Consider the following 20114-nt stretch of genomic DNA (forward strand, 5'->3'; position numbering starts at 1 on the left):
CCCATAAGTCTGAATTTAACCGAGGCACGTGGAGCATCTTCTGCCGTTACCTAATCGTGAGGCTGTGCCACACAGGGTCTGGAGTGGCCAATGCAGATCTAAAGCAACCGGTACCGATGCAAAGAATCTGCTATGAATACAAAGCGGGCCATTGCTATTTAGTTGCCATGCTCAAAGCGGGCCATTGCTATTTAGTTGCCATGCTCAAAGCGGCCGAAATACACTTGGACCAACGATGCCACTCGGTCTAAGCTCGCTGTAAAGGGTACCATCTCATTGGGACCTACAAACTGGGTCATGCGGCACTTGCAAAGTTCTATGCATGCCAATGCCGTTAGCAGCAGGAGATCATCCCTAACCTAGACAACAAGAGATAACAATCATTTCGATACAGGTTGACAAGATTATGGCACATGATACGAATTAGAGACATCCTAGAGCAATCAATAGCGTGTACAAAGTCCGACAGTGGAGAAACAACACAGGCAGAAACAGGAGCGAAAGAAAGCACATTGGTCACTTCTTCCCAGCCTCTATCGCATCGCCGTTCTTGCACGCAATGATCTTGATCCGGGGTGCTGTGACCATCTCGTTCGACTCCATCTTGAAGGAGCCGTTCTTGACAATAAACGTCCACACATCGTCGCACAATCGGTAGGTTTTCAGATGCCCCTGTGTGAAGCATGGCAATTGTGCGGTAATGCAGTGCAAGCCGAGCATTCATAACACAAATCGTACGAACCTTCAGCGTGGTCTTTGCTTTGACCTGCTTCACCATAGTATCCGCCAGGGACTTGTCAAACTGGCCGAAGTGACCGAGCGTTAGTTCTCTACGCCACATCACTCAGCCTGTCCGTCACGCGCTCACCTGCTGCAATACCTTCATAGCAAGCTGAGGCGTAATTTGTCCGCTCGTGATGAGTTCGTCAAGGGAGTCCGTCAAGGCCATCCCGATCCTGAGAGAGTCGCAGGGGTCAGTTCAGACGTTGTGGCACGGTCATCCCAGATTCCTACGATGAACCCCGGTAGAACTCGTAGTAAGCAGAGGCCATGGCGTCCTAAGGGTTCTAATACCGAGATTGCAGCGTCAGACGAGGTTGGAAAACCGTGCAAGACGGTCTGTTCGTTGGGCTGCAGGTCGCAGCAAGGTCGCAGCGCTTGAAAAGAAGAATGACAAAGCCGGCGCTGGGTGGATTGTACGCGTGACGTCACGCATCACTTCGGTCAACGCGTATCCGTTCATTTCCTTTGTCTTTAAATTTCACTAGCATTGGCCTCGCTCGACAGATCTTGCTGCTCGACAAGTGATTCGGGAGGCACTGCACGATTGGAGAGGCTGATTCTGTAACAATGTCATTAGGTTGCAGTGGGCAAGCGATCATGCACGACCCATCATATCGGGGGCTCTACGATACCGAATTCAATCAGACAGCAAAACCGTCTGGCACCCTCTTTTGCGTTGAACGTTTGCCACTTGCTGCTAGCTGCAGGCGATGCTGGTTTGGATTGTACGGATGGAACGGAGGCCCGAAATCTCGAAGCGAATAGCGGATCTACACCTGCCTGAGATTCGTAGCATATCCAGCCGGAAGAGGCGATTGTCAGAGGGAACGGACACATGTGCCTCTCGATGAGCTCTGCTGGAGTTCCAGATCTAAAGTCTTGCAAAATCGGCGCTCTCTGGAACCTGGAATCGGGCTTGTAAACGTGTGCTCCTGGATATGATGCTCCACTATGTGGCAAGATCTCCTTCTCTGTCTGGCGTCGCGCTGCGTGAGCTATCGACTTCTGGCACGGGTGGCACTGATGGCTTGCTAATCGTCGGCTCTGGGCCGCTTCCTGGCAATTTGTTTCGCGCTGTTGCCTTCCTCTCCGTGCCTAAAATCGCAGTCTGATGTGGCACGCAGTGATGCCGCAGTGGAGGCTAGCGCTGGCCAGGGGCTTAGGGGTCCGCCTTGAGCGGGGACTACAGGGATCTACTTCGGAAATCTGGGTCTCTGGCCAGTGACGGTCTCCACAAAATAGGCTGGGCTGTCTGACGTTCAACTCTAATCAACTCCGCGGACGGGTTGGCCGTAAACACTTACAGCCGCTGGATCGAATGACGTAGCGCTGGGGCTCCTTTTTCTTTGGTCGGTTCTAATCGTGTTGGCTTACCTGTCCTGGGCGCGGGGTGACGTTGCCATTTCTTTACGCTGATTATATGGCGCTTTCTAGGTTTGAAGTCGTTTGCCCAAGATTTATGAAGGATCCTCTGTGGCGGCTATGCACCTTACACTCCGGACACTCTTGCGCTCTCAAATATCAGAACGGGACCGCACTCGTCTCGAACTGCGGGACTCTCAGAGACCCGCCGGTGGCTTACTCAACTCTGCAGAACATCGGCTTCACGACGGCATCAGGACCCACATATCACCGCCTCTCTGACAGCCGTATGCCAGGCGGTATTCTGGGTACTTCGAGGCATCGCCCAGACATTCGATTCTGACGTCGCACTTCTCGTTGTCATCGCTCGCAGTGGTGCCTATCGTATCTGCAGTCTCCTCAATGGCTATCCTTGCTCAGGCAGCCCCGACGGAACTCGCGGTCGCGCGCGGCGACCGCACAGACCTGTTGGATTGCAAGACCACTGCCCCTGAAACTGCCCCTTATTGGCTATGATATCTAGTGGTTCATGCATCATGGTTCATCCATACAAATTAAGTCATCAGATTTGCTGTTGTGGTCGGCACATTAATTAAGTGGACTCATCTGGCGTGCTGCGGAGATGGAAGGGTACTATGTAATGATATCATTGCGCGTCTTCGACGGGGGGCCTCCCATGGCCGAGAACGTTCTACAATCGATCCATTTTTTGGCTCATTCTCCAACACCTACGCTTGGTAAGTGTACATATATATGTTCACTGCCTACATATTGCTCATCTTTTCCCTCGTTATCTGCTTCCCTATGAACGAACGCCTGGTCTCCTAATGGACCCGTATCGTGGATATCATACGATTAGGATTATGTGAGGCAATGCCCAATATTGTAATGACGACAGCGAGTTACAGTTCACAGTTCAGTCGCCCTTGACCCATACCTCCCATGTCCCATAACCTCCAATAAGCCGTAATAATCCGTATATTTTGGCGTCGGCGGACCGATATGGGTTATGGGAGATTCGATTGTGTAAGGTAGATCGGCTCTCCGGGTCGTACGGCTCCTTTCATTTAACGAACTTCTCAGTCGCCGAGATGAAGCGCTCCGGGCTTTACGCCGGTTTACGCCTCATTGCTGCCTCTGTGTCATACTAAGGTTCAAGAGCATACCCGCAGCGGGCTCGTCGTCCTTCGCCCGACGTGCAATAATAACTGCGCAAAGTTTAACATCAGGAGCTGTTCAATCTCGCTAGGCGGCTCCGGTAACATGGCGCAGTCGGATTCTTGTTCGTGAAGATGACTCTAATGCACAACAGCTTCGGACGAACGATGTTTTTGCCATGGTCATCCACTATGTCCCAGGGAGACAGTGCGGTGCGCTCCTGAATAGAGCGCATTGTAGCGATGGAGATCTCCCAAGAACGAGTCATGCAGCGCACAGACTTTCACAGCAAAGAACTATTCTTTCGGTCAGGACGTGATTACATCGAAAAGAATACGGCCATCCAAGGATGGCGAGAGATTACAGCGGGATGATAGGAAAGATACGGATACAAAATTACAGCTCCGCGGTACTAAGGCGCTTCTACAAGCACTTTCTCGATATGATGGTGTGGCATGTGGTCATCCCCGGTCTGTTATGGACCGCCCGTGTAAATGGAGAGCTTCTGCCAAAGCTGCCATATCGCCGGGTGGGCGGCAAGGATCTTCTTGAAGAGACGTTCATCTGCCACCTGAGCCCATGCTAACGCCGCGCAAAACGAGAAATCGGGATAGGATGCTGCCAGGTGAGTGGTTCGTCAGCATTGTAACCCATGTAAGGTACACGAAAAAATACTGACGGGTACTGCCAAGCAGGTAGCAGTGTTTGTTCGACCTCAGCGCTCTGCCTATCCGCTGCAATTCGGGATCAATAGTCTCCCAGAGCTGCGTCCACCTTTCCTCTGTACCGGCCATTTCCTCGAGGCGCATGCCGAAGCGCTTCTCCCTTGTCCTTCGCCAGTACTCCGCCCCTCGGTGGTCTAGGACGCCGTTGCATACGGGAGCGAGTAGAAGCTTCAACATCGGTACCAACACCTTCGGGTGCAAAAAATCCTTGTACCAAAAAGAACAGAGCGGCTGAATGCCTCCCGGGAGAACCGAGGGTGTCATCGGACACTGTGCTTCCAAGTAACCCGCTATTTCTACGGAATCCACCACGGTGACCCTTTTGTAGTGATCGACGAGGAAAGGTATCGTGTACTGCTCATGGTTGCTAAGGTCACTTCGTGAGTTCCATAACGTGGAATGCTACAGGCACGAATGTTCACTCACGGATCCAATTTCTGGATGGTAGGCCTGATATCCGGAAAACTGATGTATATGGTTTCGTACGGGACCCCCTTGTAATTGAGGATCATGCGCACGATGAATGCATGGGGCGACCAAGGGCGGGTTCTCCCCTCTAGATCGTACAGCGTGAAGCGCTTCTGTGCTACAGGCATGTGTAGTTTCTGAAAAGAGGGAAAGTCGGGGTTGAATGCTGGTGAGGTGAAGGTAAGTCCTTGGACCTTTACGCCTTATATGCGATGACCCACGCATAGGTCACAGGATCGCATTGCCGGGATGGCCTATCTGCTGCTAACGCCGGCCACATCTCCGCATCCTGAAATACGCTAGTCTCTGCCCGTCAGGCCCCAATTCCTGCTGCCTCTGTCCTGACCATGTGTATGAACGAAAAGGTCGGACCCGGACTGCTCGGTCGTACGTACCTCCCGGGTATCCGATGCAGTGAATCAGCTTTTTACAAAGATTTATGGCTAACCTCTGCCACCGTCTGCTAGTCATGTCGTCCGATGAGTCGCGGCGATGACTTCTACTTTAAGCTCTCCGAGTCTAATTTGATCAACTCCGATCTCCCCTGAAGATGCGGCAACAGATCTTGCCCGGGGAATTACTGATGGCCTCTCGGTTTCCAGAATACCTGCCGACAGCCCGACCTTGTGCAATGTCTCAGTGCCTTACCACGTGATTAACTCCTTGATGACCGCTGTCTTTAGAGTGTTATGAAAGGTTATGAAAGAGCAGGATGCTCCACTTAATGAATACACTAGCACTATAACAGGGTTGATGGTACCCTTATATACAAGATAAGCTAATGCTATGACGAGGGCACTAATAAACACAATAAATATGAAGGAATGACTTCAGGGGAAATGAAGTAAGCAACCCGGCGGTCACAGTAAACGCCACATCCAGGATGACCCGCATCTGGATTGAGTTGCCGGGTCGAATGCCTCCGGGCATATCTAAACGTAATTCCAAGAGCCGGTCAAGACACCGACCCCGGGGTCGGCAAAGAAACTGAATAAACCTTCGCTGAGGTCAAGACCGCCTTCGGGGCACCCAGGGCACTATGTCCACACGGATTTTAAGTTCAATGTGGGGAGAGAATTGACGGACATCTGCGTACCTTGTCAACGATTTCGGCCGTAGCAGTCTTACCATTGGCGGTTATGGAGACGTGCTGGAAGCAGTGCGGACCGGGATAGCCAGAACCAAAATCCTATATATGCCGAACGGCAGTAAGCACGGGCGCTAGCCTTGACGTGCAAGACGGGCTTATTGTGTGAGACTCACAGGGGCATCCAAGGCTACAACCTAACATGGTTTATTTCGTCAGGAGTAATCCCAATGTGACCGACACAGAGCACTCACGAAGTCGCTTGGCTGATTGGCAATCCCGCAAGCTCCCCTGCATGACGATAAATGGATGCGCGGTCCACAAGTACCGAAATACTCACAATCCGACCTGGTACCAAGTCAAGCGTGCATTGCTGACTCGCCTGGCAAGCTCAGTCTCGTTGCGCCGAGCGAGAGTGAATTCGGTCGGCGCTCCTTGAGCGAAGCTGGCGATTAAGGAGAGGAAAGAAACGAAAGCGAGGATGGAGAAGTACATTTTGCAATGAAGACAGGGATAGGAAGAGTCTGTGAGTGAGAGTCGAGTACAATGAGCGGATGGAATTTATCTGTGTGATGCCTGGAAGTCTCTCGACTGCCATATTATATACGGGAAATCGCAAGGCAGTGATAATGCAACTTGATGGGCTGATCAAGCCACACTCCTCAGGAAAACGACACAAGAGTCGGCCAGATTCTCGGGCCTGTAATCCAGCACGACCGCGATCAAGGCGCTGAGAGCAAACGGGCGTCGAGAAAGTCTATTGCATGCATACATGCTATTGCCTTAGTTAGCGCAGAGAATTGTTGTAACCTTGGTAGGTTATCAGGCGAATTGTACGGGCGGAGCCAGCGGAAGAGCGAAAATACCGATACAATCATTGTCTGGGCTTGAAGAGGCAGGTAAGACGCTCAAGACTCAAGCCAGAGGAGGCGTACACGATGATGTTACATGGGATACGTGTACCCATGCGCGGAATGGGATATCATTGGCTCTCCCGATGTCAGGAACATCCGCTGGCAGCCGGAACCGGAGGGCACTCATCGGACAGAGTGCCATAGAAATGTGTGTCATTCCTGGGCCGAATTCCACGGAGACAACCCGGATCCATGCATCAGTCTATAATCCAGATTACAGGTTCCAGGGAGGTGATCGCAGCTCCTCACCACATGCACTACTCTGCCTCTGTTGCAGTCTGCAGAGTGAGGTCGCACGGAGTGTGGGTGTGACGGAAAGGAAAATAGGACTGCACGTGGCATAGCACACTCAGTCTCCCGAAAAATGCAGAGAAATACCATGCGACAGCCTGCTAGGGCTCCCCCACGGCCAAGGCTCCACGTCGGGCGTAATCGGTACGTCGCCGACTTTGCTGGACGTCCTAAGTTTCCTGAGTTAGAGCGGCATCAAACCCGTTTGCATGATGCGTCCGCGCACGTTGGAGTGTTCTCGATACAGATGGATGCTGCGGGACTTGATACAGCGGATCTCGGAGGCAGTCTCGAGGAACACTTAAGCTTGATATCGCAACAGATACTGTATACGTACGAGCACAGAGAGAAGAGATTCTGACAAAGAGAGCGCTCCAATTCAGGGATTCAGGTGAATACTAGCATTAGTTAGAAAATGAATGTGGCTGGTTTCAAGAGATTCAAGGTCTGTGGCCAATCATAATTTGTGGCAGCTTCAGTCCACCTCGCCGCGGCGGTGATTGCCGCTATCAGGCGCCTCGACAAGATCAGACGCTCTGCCATCGCTGAATTCAAGCTGCAGCCATCTGCTGCGACTGCAACGGATCCGAGGCTATGAGCAGGCTGGCAGCGTTGCCAGCCCAGTCAAACTCGTGACTACTTGCCCTCGATGCTGCTCGACGTCGCCACTTTTTGCGACGGCGGATTCCACTTATATCCATAGAACGAGCGTCCATGCTGTTGTCATTGCGACAGGTTGCAGTTGGACACCATTCAGACCCGTATAAACTAATGAATTAACGCTTGCGCATGAACAGTCGTCATCAGTCTGTTCGTTTTCAAACCTCTCAGGGTCATGCATACTAGCTTCCGAAATGGGCACGCCAAACTGAAGCCTCGGGAAGGGGTCTCATGTGTATTGCGAACGTGTCGATTTTGGTTGCCCCAGATGTTCCGAGCCTGAGAGCCCTTGCTTATCGCATCCCTTGCGCTACAGTACTAGTGCTCTCTTTGGCTAGAGACTCTAACAACGGCAGCTCGCACCACCTGAAGCTACTGTATTGGTGCAGTCGCTCACGGCGCAAATGTGATCATTGGACAAGGAAACCCCAGTAGCCTACAGTGTATGTCACTAAGAGTCGGCACCTCTGTGGCACCTTAATTATGGCGCCGTAGGCGGCGAGAAAAAAATTTGAAACATAAACCTGGCCAAAAGATGCGTAATCCTGCATTTTCATTTTTTCGGGTGCTTACGTAAGCGTTCAAATATGGGGTCGCCGAGCGTAACCTCATTTATTTGGGAGCCAGCTGCGTCCTGATCACTCAATATGGTTGTATAATACGGAAATGGGGTTCTCCGATGGAATTCCTGCGATAGGGAGTGTCCCACACGTCCAAAGCAAGTAGTGCCTTCACCCTAACCCTAGCCAGGCACGTGGCTCGGCTACCATGGCCGTGATTACAAAGCTTCCCTTTATGGTAACTCCGCTACATCTCCGACCCAAATTCAAATATGTGAAGGATTAAATTCTTAAAAGTGGGAATTTCGAGAAAATAATCAGATGGCTCGAAAGCTCTCGTGAAAAGGAATCGATTGGTCTGGTTTTCGGGACCTAAAAGTCTTTTCTCACGATCGTGATAGGATCCGCGGCTCGCCTATTGCCGAGTGGTCGGTTTTGAGCGCCTCACACTGTACTAGGCTGCGCGGCTCCTCGACTCCGGGTTCTCAAGGGCAGCTCGGACCATTTCTTTCAGACCGCTCCTTCTCGCCTCGGGAAACACTCGCTTCCCGAGCCCGTCAAGAAGACCAGAATCAACCACAACCGGCGGCGCAAGACCGGTCTCAAACAGTGTATAGAGCCTCAGATATATAGGTCTTCCGAAGGAAATCTGTGAAATTTCGGTACAGTCTCGGGATTCCGACACTTGCATAGGCCAGACCAAAAATATCCGCTTATCTCTTTTAGCGCTCAGTGGGGTCTGCTGATCGCTGGATGCTTCCTCATCCCGCACGCCTCCCATTATTTCCGTATCCTCGCCCACGAGCGACCACTTACTCACTCACTGCACGAGTTGTGGTACGTGCCTGCCGGATGCATACAAATACCCATGAAAATCGAAAACTCGCCTTCACGTCGGCAAGGCATCCTCCCCAAGCATGGCTCGTCTCACAGGAATCTGGCTGACGTGCGCTCTAGTTAGGCTCGTCTGGGCATGGTCCACCGCAGGAAACGTCGTTGACGTAGGGTACGTCAGCTACCAGGGGAACCAGACGTACCCGAACACGGTGGTGTACTACAACATCCCGTACGCCGAGCCCCCCGTGGGCGATCGCCGGTTCCGCGCACCGCTGCCGCTGAATACTACGCGTGTGGTAGAGGAGGCTAATGGCCAGGTGGTCGACGCTACGACCCCGCGGACATTCTGTATTCAGGGTACTTTGGGCGGTGAGTTTATCGAGGAATTTGATTGATAAGGAGGTAGAGTTTATCTGAATGTCAAATAGATGGGGATGCTGGAGGAGGGGGAAGTGAAGACTGCCTGAATGTCGACATCTACGCTCCGTATGGAGCGGCACAAGGCGACAACTGTACGTGTTGTTAGATCGAAGGACGGCATCCGAGAACTCATTGCGCGGCAGTGCCAGTTTTTGTCTGGATCCATGGCGGAGGGTACGCATACGGCAACCCCGCGGACTTCCCCTTTGACCCCTGGGTGAACCAGAGCCCGAACGTCGTGATCGTCTCCATTTACTACCGCCTCGACGCCATCGGCTTCCTCGCGCATCCCGACTTCGCGAACGGCACACTCGGCGACAACAACGGCGGCTTCCTCGACCAGGTGCAGGCGCTGCGTTGGATCAGCCAATACATCGGCGCGTTTGGCGGGAACCCCAACGCGGTAACGATCGGCGGGGAAAGCGCGGGTGCGTCCTCGGTTGCGTTGCACCTTGTGGCGAATGAGGGTGCGCAGTTGTTCCATGGCGCGGTCGCGCAGAGTGTGTATAGGCATCCGGTGGTCCCGCCTGAGACGAAGCTTGTTAGTGCTGCATCACATCTACTGCGATCCCTGTTTCAGTGAACGTACCATTTCCTAGGCCCTATTTGAGTACTACGCTACTCAGGCTGGATGTGGCTCTGGGACCTCAGCTCAACAGATGGCATGCTTGAGAAACGCTAGCATCAGTGATCTGGCCCGAGCGCAAGACACAGTGACATACAATTAGTGGGTATCACATCCGTATTATCTTCGCCGCGCTTTATTTGACACGGCTGCATATAGCACCGGTCCTTACAAGAACTTTGTACCTGTCCTTGACGGGACAGTCATCACCGACTACCCCACTCGATCTGTGCTGCGAGGAGAGTTTGCGAAGGTCCCTTTGCTCGTTGGGTAAGTGGCGCCTCTACAAGCTCCCATAGTTTGGCTGAGGTTGGTACCTTTCCCCAGTTCTGTCTCGAATGAGACCTTAGCGAGTGGAGCAAATATCTCCTCCGCCCTTCAGTCCTACTTCCCAGCCTTAACGCCCTTCGATTTGGCGGGTTATGAATATGTGTACCCAGCCTCTGAATTTTCCTCGAGTGATGAGCAATCTCGAGTGGCTACTGGCAACCCCACCGTGCGATGTGCCGTGAGTCAATCAATCCCATCAGCGATATAGCAGATTCACATACTTACTGCAGAGATCCATCTGGGCCGGTGCCTTCTCAGTTACGAATAGTAGCTGGACCTACCGCTATAATACCGTCAGTCTTACGCAGTCGCTCAGCGACCCCCTAGTGGAACATGCGGCCGAGATCTCCATGATGTTCGCAGGGACAAATACCAGGTGTGTCGGGACTTCCTACGTCTCCCCAGATCCAAATGCTTACAATCCGTAGTTTCAATGGCACGACCACTTACGTTCCGGAAACGCCTGCCGACCTCGCGTTTGCGTCAGAGCTGATCGCATACTGGTTGTCATTCGTGCGCTCAGCCGACCCCAACACGTACAAGCTGGCGCGGTCGCCCGCGTGGCCGTCGTACACGCTCGACTACAGGGCAAGAATCGTGCTGGAACGGGATCCGCAAAACTTGACGACGGTCAGCGGGAGTTATATGGAGATGGAACCTGTATCCGAAACGTTGGGCTGCGCCTTTTCCGCGAGCCAGGTGGATCATGAACAGAATTGATCAGGATGTACCACAATGATAGGAATCGGAAATGTGCTAGTACTGCTTTTGGGAGGATCCGCTCTTCAAAGATGGCGGCTCCGAGTCGCCCGGCTCGAGCGTAACACGTTTGGGCACCTGCGATATCGATGGTGGCCACACTCAGAACACGCGAGAGTGATCTTTGGCTGAACTTTGTACTTCCCCAAAGTTCTCAAAAAATATTCCATGCCCCGCAGTGCCTGGCACTAACTTGACGTTTATGGATTAGCCACCGACCGCGCCTGCGCGGTACGCTAGACGTTACATAGCAACCATGCCACAAAGTAAGCCGGAAATACGTGCCGACGGTCGGTACCGCTAGACTTCTTTATGCGGTTTCCTTCCGGGGCTTCTCCTCATTTCAAAGCCTGCTCGATATGAGCAGCTTGATGTACTAATATCTTTCCGTGCACGCTTTCAAATTGTATCTCTCGGGTTCGCTCGTTTTCTTTGTCCATTTCACCAGCATCTGTGATGCGCCAGCGTGGTTCGATCAGCTACGAGTCGGGGCACGTATGGCCGCCCCCACCCCCCGAACGCGACGAGACGGAGGAACAGCGAGCGGAGCGGTTGGAGCAGGAGCGAGAAGCAAAGCGGGTGAGCGATGAGATCGACAAGGCGATTGAGCAGCAGCGGGAGGAGATGAAGAAACGGCGGCCACAGATGAAGATTCTGCTCCTAGGTCCGCCCCGCAGTCTCGATTCTAATATGTAACCTACTAACCAGAAAACCCGTCTGCAGGGCAAGCAGAGTCGGGTAAATCGACAATGCTGAAGAACTTCCAGCTGCAGTTTACGCCGAAGGCGTTTAAGGCTGAGTCCGGGGCATGGAGAGCAGTCATCCATCTGAACCTCGTCCGCTCAGTCAATTTCATCCTTGACCTTCTCTCCCCCAACCCCCGCTTCACGCATGCGGGCTCGCCCGCCTCCGTCATCATCTCCGGCTCTGACCTCCTTGGGCAGCAGCAGCCCCAGTACGTGCACACCGACGGCCCGGTGGGGCCCATCATCGAGCCTACCCCCGAGCTCAAGCAGCTCAGGATGCGGCTGTCGCCGCTGAAGCGGGTGGAGGAGATGCTCAGCAAGCGCATATCCGCGGACGACCCGAACCCCGTGCGGAAGGGGTTGAACTCGGCGAGCGAGGTGTCGGTGCGGTCGGGGAGCGGGTGGAAGGCGCTGGCGAGGCTCAGCCACCGGACGCGCCCCGCTAGCCCGGACGAGCTCGAGGACGCCGGGCGCGTGATTGAGGCGTGCAGGGACGATATTATTGAGTTGTGGGCGGACCCCGTTGTGCAGAAGGGCTTGAAGAGCAACGAGATTGCGCTACAGGAGCAGTCAGGCTTGTGAGTAATAACCCGTGATTGCGTCAACGATTCCTCTAACACCTGTGATCAGTTTCCTAAATGAAGTTTCTCGAATAGCGGTCAAAGACTACACGCCCACACCAGGTAGGAGTCATTTCAGTGCCACGTACTGTGGTCTGACTTGTCTGTAAGAGGATATCCTCAAGGCGCGCTTACAGACGATGGGCGTCGAGGAGCACCGTCTTATTATGGAGACTGGTCAGTTCTGTCCGTCTGCCACAGTTGTCCTCGACGAAATCCTTTGCTGAATTTCTTGCCTTCAGCGACGGAGTCAGGGAAGGAGTGGGTCATTTACGACGTCGGCGGTAGCCGAGGACAAAGACGTGAGTTAGCGCGTACTTCCTATAGCGCAAAAGACTGACACCTTGTTCTGCAGCTGCTTGGGCACCTTTCTTTGATGACGGTAAGCCCAAGTATTCGCGCTCCTTGCGCCGTGAGACCTAACTTCTGTGGTCGTAGTCAACGCTATCATTTTCCTCGCCCCTATATCCGCCTTCAACCAAACGCTCTCCGAAGACAAGTCTGTCAACCGTTTAGTATGTCCATTTCGTCTTGGCATAGTTCTACGGGTCTTAACCTATCCCGAACAATCTAGTGGGACTCCTTTTATCTATGGCAGTCGATATGCACGAATCGCATCCTCGCGAATGTCACCATCATCCTGCTACTCAATAAAGTGGACGTCCTTGAGGCGAAGCTCCAGGCGGGTGTGAATTTCTCGAAGTATGTGACGAGCTACAAGGACCAGCCGAACGACGTAGAGCACGTTAGCAAGTGTAAGTACCATGTCCCTCCTGCTTTCACCGCTTGCAGTCCCAAACTGACTGGTTGTCGTGAAGATTTGAAGGCGAAATTCTCGGCCATCCATCGACAACACTCCAACCGAAATCGGAAACTGCACATACACCTTACGACAGCAACGGCAAGTGTCTTCCCTTTCCCCACCGTCTGATGCATAACGTAACCCTCCCGATACAGGATCACCGAGCAACCTCTATCATCCTTGTTCGCAGTAAGTAGCTCAACGCTTCCTTGTTGCTCACGACGTCACGTCTGACTCCGCATCCCGCAGTCCGCGAAGTCATCCTAACAAACAACCTAATCGACTCCGATTTCGTGTGAGCACGACTCTCGTCTGCCTCTCCCCCCGCGATCCTCATCCACCGATCTAAGCATCTGACCACCCCGCGCCCGGTGCGCATTACATCTCACTCATTTTCTTATGTACACATGGAATGGATGGACGGATGGATACACGCACGGGAGCGGGGAAGGGTTAGGTGTACTGCGCGCGATCTACGAGATGCGGAGAGGAATATGGTGTGCTATTTGTTCGTGTACTGATGTTCGACTAATTACCGTAATCGGCTTTGTGCTAATTTATCTCTCATCTATCATCACGAACCATATTGCTGCCCGCGACTGAACCTTCATACGGATGACCGCTCGTGCTCTCGGGGCATGGGGTGTTATAGCAAGCAACGTACGATGTTCCGTTCGAAGGTCGGTACATACATGGTATACACAAGAAATCATACATATCATTCCAAGATCGTCAAACATTCATTATATGGATGCGTGTATCACCCTCCTAGTCGCCGCACGGCGTGACTCGCCTCTTACATGTGCGTGGCGCCGTAGTTGGCTTGCGGCGCAGCATAAGGCGCCTGACCAGGAGCTAAGGGCTGGTACTGCCCGTTGCCGACGTCTACCGCAACGCGTGGTCAACATGCAACTCGAAATGAACATACGGTCGGTAGGGGTACTCACAGACGAAGCCGCCACGGCCGTACCTCTCCTCCGCCTTCATCTTCCTGTAGATAAGCCAGAAAGCGTGCTTAAGGATGAGCAGAAACAGTTAGATCCGCTTAACAATGCGTAGTAATACTGCTCACGATGTGTCCAGGCAGATATCCCAAGCTGTATGGAGCAAATGAGTCGGGCAAGGCAAGCGGAGAAGCCTCAAGACGGCTCACATGGTAAGCAGGATGTTAATGAGCAAGTCGCAGCTGCATCCGGTGATGAACGCGGCAGCCGCGGGCGGGAAGATGATAGCGACCTATCCAACGCATTCGAACCGTCACAAAACCAAGAAAAGACAGCGTATGGCAGGGAAAGGGTGGCATCAGCGTTCCTGCTCAGTCGTCCTCCAACAAAACAAACCGACCAGAATCAATAGAACGTCGGATGCTTGTACCATTGTCGCAGTTTATGTTGGATTGCAGAAGAGAGGTATTTGGGTATTCTCAGTTACTGAGCAGGGATGTGTATAGTCGGGAAGAAAGGCGCTTTATGAGGACTGCGCAAGTCTGCGCCGCAATCGCTGCGGGACCGCGCACCGTGTCTGCAATTGACGTCATCCCTGGACTCCACGCGAGTAGGTCCCGTTTTGGTATTTGTTGCAGATGGCTCTTGTTGCCCGTTGTATGTCTGGCAAGACTTGATGGCAGTTTGAAGAATTTCCTAGCGGTATTGCCACTAAGACAACGCCTCTTTTAATTGTACATAGAATTTGGTCAGGGATCAAGAAATACCGGAGGTTTCCTTGCAACCTGCTACGAGGCGCTATATAACCTAAAACTGACGGGGACACAGGAGAACACAGGAGACCTGGTAAGAGACGGGCAGGAAGAGAAAAGCCCTTGACGATCGGCGGTGCAATATCACTTCAGCGCTACTATGGATCAATGTGATGTCTCAAAAAATCGAGCTTGTACCTTTCGCACTCTAGATGCCAAGAAATATACCCGTGCCGCCACGCCCTCCATTGCTTCGCTATCTGCGCATCCACAATCTTGTCTGTGTCCGCGAGGTCTATGGCTGCACTATCAGACTCGTCCATGCCAAGCAGAGAGTCAATTCTCCGGAAGGCTTCTTCAAGTTGCGCACATAGAAAGTCTATGGTGTTGTTCGCATCCCATCTATCATACCCGGCTTGCTTTCGCGCCGGGGTTAAACACTGAGTCAAGAGGTGGACTAGGTTGATGGTCTCTCCTTGGAGCTCCTCTTTGTGGAAGGACAGAACATCATTTACGACGGCCTGACGAGGTACGGCAGATTAGTCGGTGAGCGCTAACTGCAGCCAGGGGGTAATTCACTTACCACAGTATATGCAATGTCGGGAATCGCCTTGATGTATCTAGTCAAGGGCAAGGCTTGCTCACGGTCTGCCTTGAATATAGCCGCAGCATATCCTTCAGTTACTGCGGTCTTCGTGCGGAGAAAATACGGGCTAGAATCAAGACAGTAACCATGGACTCGGGAAATCAGGCAAAGCATCGGATGTTCACTTACAAGGCAATCGCGTCCGCCTCTAGCTTCATGGGGCTCGGCTCAAGTTGCTCACCGCAGGATTTCGCAGCGTTCACAATGTTGAAGGAGGTAACTGGATCATCGGGACTTTCACCACTTCCTTCTTGGCGCCTTGCTTCGACCAGGTGCTGATAACCCTGATCCAACGGGCTGGCACGGATGTATTCATCAAACACCTGCATCCTCTCCTCCAATGAAGCAGCTTCCATAAATGTCATCCAAGAAGTAACGCCTATGCCCCGCAGTACACCGTCGGCGCCGTAATAAGCCGATAGTTCCCGGATGCACTTCTCATAGAGAGGGAATATGGTGCCCGCAGGCTGGGGTTCCCCCATATACATCTTGTGCGTGAATAATGCCACATGGCTGTACATGGTGTCGTTGCCTAGGGAATCATCGATGACCGTGCCCAGCGCCGTCAGCTTGCCCATCAGCATTTTCAGCTCCGTGCACGCATGCGGATAGCATCGGATGCAGATGCGGTGGGCTACGTCTTCGATGGCGGCCATCCTTTCCTTGTCCCAGCCCAAGATAGGTTGCAGCTCGTCGGTGATCCAGGCGTGGAAGAGACGAGTGAAGACGGGATCGGCGACTGGCGGTTCAAATCGGTAGCCTATGTTATGGATGAATTCCTGGATACGAGTCTTGTAATCGAGTGAGGCAGCAGCAGCAGCTCTTGCGGTCTCTGAAGTGGCGATGCTGGTGACCTGAGGGTATTGGTAGGACATGGGGCTTTGAAACTCTGTAAGCGTGAACCTTCTTGCTGATATGGCCTTGGTATGCCTGCGTTAGAGATAGGGATACAGTATCCGAAGTATGATCTTATATGCCTTTAGAGCTGAGTTAACAAGACATGAGTCATCCTGTGTGCACCAACCTATTCTTGCTTGGTGTAATCCCAAGATGAGCCGGGAAGCTCTCACTTTCGTCGCATACAGGAGATAAGGCAGCGCGGCGAGGTACCTATTTGCCACTGTTGGGCGACATGGCCCTGTGCTTATCGGAGCCTGCTGCATTGCGCTGGATGTTAATGCTCGGGGTACCGCAAGACTGACAGTCTGGACATCATTCAGGGAATGCGTACCTTATAGCAATGTTTCGGCTACCATTTGGTGCTTTCGAACATACATGGGTGATGTCATTGAACCTTGGCAAGAGCGATTATTAATAGAAGGAAGGGATGTACACCCATCCTCCCGAGGCTTCCGTGGAACTTGAAACTATATCGCGGAAGTAGTGTCGGTCCGTCAGTTCCGCGAATATGCAGCGAATATCATACCGTACTCAGTGAATGGGTACACTTGGGTTTGTTATGTATATATCTGTGGCAACTGTCCGCGGTGGGGGGGGGGGGGCTGCCATGCTCTTCGTCAAGTCTTCGTCATCATTGTAAGATAGACGCAACCCATATTCGACTACTATGGTCACAGTGTGACACATCACGTGTTTTGGTTTCGTCCGTCTCGCGCGCGCGGCGAAAATCTCCCCCACGGAGTCAATGTTTAGGTATCTTATTCCACACTAGGCCTTACAGCCATTTGCAGGTCGATGGGCCCACTTTTTGAAAATCATTTACAGTCGGACCACGTCGGACAAGCAATTTCAAGTCCCCGAGAGACAGAGATCAGACCATCTGGACTTCTCTACCTTCTTCCGACGTCCCTGGCACCCACTCCGACCCACTCCGACCATACGTGGTTTTCTGAATTGATGGTCTATCGATCTGCAAGCGGCTGTAAAATACAATTCTTCTTCGGACAAACCTTTTTAAATATATGTCTCAAACTTTCCTCGGAAGCAGAACTGCAATAAGTGCTTTACTGAAAGAGGAGATACAGAAACATTGCTAAAATGTCACGCTTTCCTAATGAACGTGACAAAAATAGTCACGTGATACTAGACGAGTATGGGTTGCGTCTATCTTATCTAGTACTACTTACCTTCAGGCACCTTGAGGATGTAGTCTCCCGTAGGCAGACCGAATTGCCTCCCGTTTTGGCAGGAGAGAGGACGGTCGGCATATTGAGGATGATATTCAACTCTGAGCCGTGCTGGGACGCCGGAGCAGAACTCACGAGTTAGACCGGCTCCTCCGGGACTTACTTTGTCTATCGTTAGCTGGAGGTATACAATTGTCTAGCCCACGGGAAGCGGGAGTCGAACCGGTAGGGTTTCACTAGACTCATCAAAACAAACAGACAACTTCATCGCCGCCACCCTGTGGCCCGACGAGAAAAAGGGTAATATACACGATAAGCACGCGCCAGACGCACGTATCTTTTGTGACCGGCATCCGTGCTACCAGTGTCAGCGTACAAAGCCATCATCAACCCACGCAGCGGAAATCAGCATACAAACGACGCGATCACTGGGAATTTGGTGAAGGCTCCGAGTCCGGCTCTGGTTGTTCATCAGTCGTATCGGGCGTGGCGACATGCTCCTCGTGCGCTTCCTCGAGCGGAGCGTCGGTAGACGATTCCTCAGAGTTACTCGAAGGTGAAGCCTCCTCTATCTCTTCAGGGACGGGGACACCTTCGACGGTCGCCTCTTCAGCAGGGGGCGCTTCGGCCGGCTCCTCGCTCGTAGGCGCATGCTCAGCCACGGCATCAACAATATCCGCCTCAGCCACCGACGCCTCCTCCGCCTGCTCCTCCGCCTGCTCCTTCCCCTCTTCCTCGATCGCGTCGTTGCCCTCAGCTTGCTCCTGCTCCTCAATCGGCGGGTATGGCGAGCACGTCTCCGCAGGCGGCGCGAGCATCACAAAGCTCTCCGCCGCAGGCGCCTGCTGTTCCTCCGCAAATTCGGGCGCAGGCGCGGGCTCAGCCTCCCCAGAGGGCACCTCCGTCTCCCCCTCGGGAATGACAATCGGGTCCGCCGCCGAGCTCTCCGGGCCCTGCAGGGGCTGCAGCGCAAACGGCGAATTCGATCCGAGAATCGTGCCCGGCGCGCGGAGGCGCTCGCTGCCCTCGCCATCACTCCCGTTCCCATTCCGCGCCAGCTCGTCCGCGACGTTCACCGCCTCGCTGAACACCATCGTATCCGTCCTCGACCGCCCCATCTTCCTTGGGCTCTCATTGCGACTCCCAGCCGGCCCCGAGGGGCTGGGCGCGCGGCCGTCCCGCTCCTCTGCCGGCTGGGGGCGCAGCGCGGCGCCGAGCAGGCGCGGCGGCTCGACGTCGCCATCGTCGGGGATGACGAGGAACTCGGCGGGGACGAGGTCGAACTTGCGCGTGAGCGCGAGGAAGCGGGCATTCAGCGAGGACTCGGCCTCGGCCTGCTCGAACGCCTCGCGGTGGTGGAAGTAGGCGTGGGCGAAGATGCGCCCAAGGCGCCGCGCGAGCGCGGAGAAGTGGCGCGTGGAGGTTTGCGGGATGGATAGGCTGGTATACAGGGCAGGGGTAAGCGTGTGTGTATGTATGTGGGTGGGAAGGGGCTCACCGGGAGGGGAAGGCGCGCGGGGAATTGAGGAGCGCGGTGGCGCTGTCGAGGGTGTGCAGGATGTAGTCGATTGCGCAGCATTGCTATAGGCGTTCGCATTAGGGAGACGTACGCGGAGTAGAAGGAGGGTTCGTACCTCCATGGCGCCGTCGTTCCCGTGGGCGACGCATAAATACATCCATTCACCGGCTTTCATCTCAGGACATGACGATCTCGTGCACTCTTGCTGCAACATGGTAATGAGGGGATGCGTCAGGTCCTGCGCGAGTCGTCTTCACAGATTCATTAGTACAGTATACATACGCGCATATAGTCACTAGTAACACTTACCGTAGCTGCTCATATATCCAACATGCCTCATCAACCGTAATCTCACTCTTCCCCTCCTTCTCCTCGCTCTTCGCCTCCTCCTCAGCCGGCGTGCCCTCCTTCTCCTTACTCGCAAGCTTCCCCGGGAGAGAGACTATGTGCTCCACGTCATGCGGGTCCGACCGAATGAGCAGCGAGATGTATTCTTGCAATTGGAACGCGCTGTCAAGAGACGAGATGGGTGGGAGGGTTTTCACGGGGTAGAAGGTAGATATACGGGAGCCTCGCAGAGGTCTTTGCACGGTCGCGCCCATGTTGAAGATGTGTAGTGACCGATACGCGTAACTTCGTCAAGAGATCGTAGAGGGAGGGGGGGCGTGAGGCCGAGTCTATCCTGGATATATGCGCCCGTCAGTCGGCCTTTTATACCAGCTACAAGGCGGATACTTACCTTCAAGTCTCAGTTGCGTCAAGTTGAACCTGGAAGCGTTCAAGTTGGGGAAGCGTAGCAGCTGTCAATATTCAATATACGTGGCCTTATAGGGAGATATCTTCCCACGGTTGATGCTGATGGCACCAACGCGTCAGTGGCAAGCTCACCTTGCCCGTTGTCTCACTCGACCTCGACTTTGTCTTCAACGCGAACGGGATGAATGGCAGCGTTCGAAATTCGAACTCGTGGCTCACGATGTCGCGCGCTTCGTCATTCCCCTGGACGTTTGGCCGCAGCA

The 20114-nt window shown here is 53.4% G+C and overlaps 7 protein-coding genes across 7 annotated transcripts; 2 read left to right on the forward strand and 5 right to left on the reverse strand.

Moving 5' to 3' along the window:
- Positions 1-324: 324 nt before the first annotated feature.
- On the reverse strand, positions 325-1167 carry GLOTRDRAFT_139749 (transcription initiation factor IIA, gamma subunit). Its single transcript, XM_007869684.1, has 4 exons — positions 1015-1167; positions 869-956; positions 743-802; positions 325-672 (listed from the first exon to the last, which is right to left on the reverse strand). Exons 1-4 carry the CDS (start codon positions 1050-1052, stop codon positions 517-519), a joined length of 342 nt encoding a protein of 113 aa, XP_007867875.1. The 5' UTR covers positions 1053-1167; the 3' UTR covers positions 325-516.
- A 2501-nt stretch (positions 1168-3668) lies between these two features.
- Positions 3669-4672, reverse strand: GLOTRDRAFT_63138 (uncharacterized protein). The gene is made up of 3 exons (XM_007869685.1): positions 4455-4672; positions 3983-4395; positions 3669-3921 (listed from the first exon to the last, which is right to left on the reverse strand). Exons 1-3 carry the CDS (start codon positions 4622-4624, stop codon positions 3779-3781), a joined length of 726 nt encoding a protein of 241 aa, XP_007867876.1. The 5' UTR covers positions 4625-4672; the 3' UTR covers positions 3669-3778.
- A 756-nt stretch (positions 4673-5428) lies between these two features.
- On the reverse strand, positions 5429-6078 carry GLOTRDRAFT_45373 (uncharacterized protein; the record flags this gene model as incomplete). The annotated part of the gene is made up of 5 exons (XM_007869546.1): positions 5429-5533; positions 5593-5685; positions 5760-5780; positions 5838-5874; positions 5924-6078. 5 exons carry the CDS (start codon positions 6076-6078, stop codon positions 5429-5431), a joined length of 411 nt encoding a protein of 136 aa, XP_007867737.1.
- Positions 6079-8637: 2559 nt separating this feature from the next.
- GLOTRDRAFT_78564 (alpha/beta-hydrolase) lies at positions 8638-11042 on the forward strand. Its single transcript, XM_007869686.1, has 9 exons — positions 8638-8910; positions 8966-9214; positions 9274-9357; positions 9409-9806; positions 9865-9992; positions 10050-10160; positions 10218-10398; positions 10451-10596; positions 10649-11042. Exons 1-9 carry the CDS (start codon positions 8877-8879, stop codon positions 10938-10940), a joined length of 1623 nt encoding a protein of 540 aa, XP_007867877.1. The 5' UTR covers positions 8638-8876; the 3' UTR covers positions 10941-11042.
- A 230-nt stretch (positions 11043-11272) lies between these two features.
- On the forward strand, positions 11273-13744 carry GLOTRDRAFT_78570 (G-alpha-domain-containing protein). The gene is made up of 11 exons (XM_007869687.1): positions 11273-11643; positions 11703-12303; positions 12356-12408; positions 12457-12522; positions 12588-12647; positions 12701-12727; positions 12784-12860; positions 12920-13100; positions 13164-13246; positions 13303-13336; positions 13397-13744. Exons 1-11 carry the CDS (start codon positions 11436-11438, stop codon positions 13444-13446), a joined length of 1440 nt encoding a protein of 479 aa, XP_007867878.1. The 5' UTR covers positions 11273-11435; the 3' UTR covers positions 13447-13744.
- A 288-nt stretch (positions 13745-14032) lies between these two features.
- On the reverse strand, positions 14033-14524 carry GLOTRDRAFT_44936 (UPF0057-domain-containing protein; the record flags this gene model as incomplete). Its single annotated transcript, XM_007869524.1, has 4 exons — positions 14033-14161; positions 14220-14244; positions 14301-14383; positions 14492-14524. 4 exons carry the CDS (start codon positions 14522-14524, stop codon positions 14033-14035), a joined length of 270 nt encoding a protein of 89 aa, XP_007867715.1.
- Positions 14525-19039: 4515 nt separating this feature from the next.
- Positions 19040-19845, reverse strand: GLOTRDRAFT_111702 (Mob1/phocein). The gene is made up of 4 exons (XM_007869688.1): positions 19835-19845; positions 19405-19777; positions 19211-19346; positions 19040-19157 (listed from the first exon to the last, which is right to left on the reverse strand). The coding sequence occupies exons 2-4, from the start codon at positions 19695-19697 to the stop codon at positions 19071-19073; spliced, it is 516 nt and encodes a 171-aa protein (XP_007867879.1). The 5' UTR covers positions 19698-19777; positions 19835-19845; the 3' UTR covers positions 19040-19070.
- Positions 19846-20114: the final 269 nt, after the last annotated feature.

This window comes from Gloeophyllum trabeum (assembly GCF_000344685.1).
Source record: "Gloeophyllum trabeum ATCC 11539 unplaced genomic scaffold GLOTRscaffold_00010, whole genome shotgun sequence".
NCBI classification, from domain to species: Eukaryota; Fungi; Basidiomycota; class Agaricomycetes; order Gloeophyllales; family Gloeophyllaceae; genus Gloeophyllum; species Gloeophyllum trabeum.

Excerpts from the sequence above, each read along its gene's own strand:
- GLOTRDRAFT_139749 (XM_007869684.1), bottom strand. The coding sequence starts at position 1,052 with ATGGCCTCTGCTTACTACGAGTTCTACCGGGGTTCATC. Across the intron at positions 803-868 it reads CTATGAAGGTATTGCAGCAG|TTTGACAAGTCCCTGGCGGA; the intron begins GTGAGCGCGTGA and ends CACTTCGGCCAG. Across the intron at positions 673-742 it reads AAGCAAAGACCACGCTGAAG|GGGCATCTGAAAACCTACCG; the intron begins GTTCGTACGATT and ends TGCTTCACACAG.
- GLOTRDRAFT_63138 (XM_007869685.1), bottom strand. The coding sequence starts at position 4,624 with ATGCCTGTAGCACAGAAGCGCTTCACGCTGTACGATCTAGAGGGGAGA. Across the intron at positions 4,396-4,454 it reads ACCATCCAGAAATTGGATCC|CAACCATGAGCAGTACACGA; the intron begins GTGAGTGAACAT and ends AAGTGACCTTAG. Across the intron at positions 3,922-3,982 it reads CTACCTGCTTGGCAGTACCC|CATCCTATCCCGATTTCTCG; the intron begins GTCAGTATTTTT and ends CTCACCTGGCAG.
- GLOTRDRAFT_78564 (XM_007869686.1), top strand. The coding sequence starts at position 8,877 with ATGAAAATCGAAAACTCGCCTTCACGTCGGCAAG. Across the intron at positions 9,215-9,273 it reads TATTCAGGGTACTTTGGGCG|ATGGGGATGCTGGAGGAGGG; the intron begins GTGAGTTTATCG and ends AATGTCAAATAG. Across the intron at positions 9,358-9,408 it reads AGCGGCACAAGGCGACAACT|TGCCAGTTTTTGTCTGGATC; the intron begins GTACGTGTTGTT and ends ATTGCGCGGCAG.
- GLOTRDRAFT_78570 (XM_007869687.1), top strand. The coding sequence starts at position 11,436 with ATGCGCCAGCGTGGTTCGATCAGCTACGAGTCGGGGCACGTATGGCCG. Across the intron at positions 12,861-12,919 it reads ACAAGTCTGTCAACCGTTTA|TGGGACTCCTTTTATCTATG; the intron begins GTATGTCCATTT and ends CGAACAATCTAG. Across the intron at positions 13,247-13,302 it reads TACACCTTACGACAGCAACG|GATCACCGAGCAACCTCTAT; the intron begins GCAAGTGTCTTC and ends CTCCCGATACAG.
- GLOTRDRAFT_111702 (XM_007869688.1), bottom strand. The coding sequence starts at position 19,697 with ATGGGCGCGACCGTGCAAAGACCTCTGCGAGGCTCCCGTATATCTACC. Across the intron at positions 19,347-19,404 it reads TGGATATATGAGCAGCTACG|ACGACTCGCGCAGGACCTGA; the intron begins GTAAGTGTTACT and ends GAATCTGTGAAG. Across the intron at positions 19,158-19,210 it reads GGAACGACGGCGCCATGGAG|CAATGCTGCGCAATCGACTA; the intron begins GTACGAACCCTC and ends GAACGCCTATAG.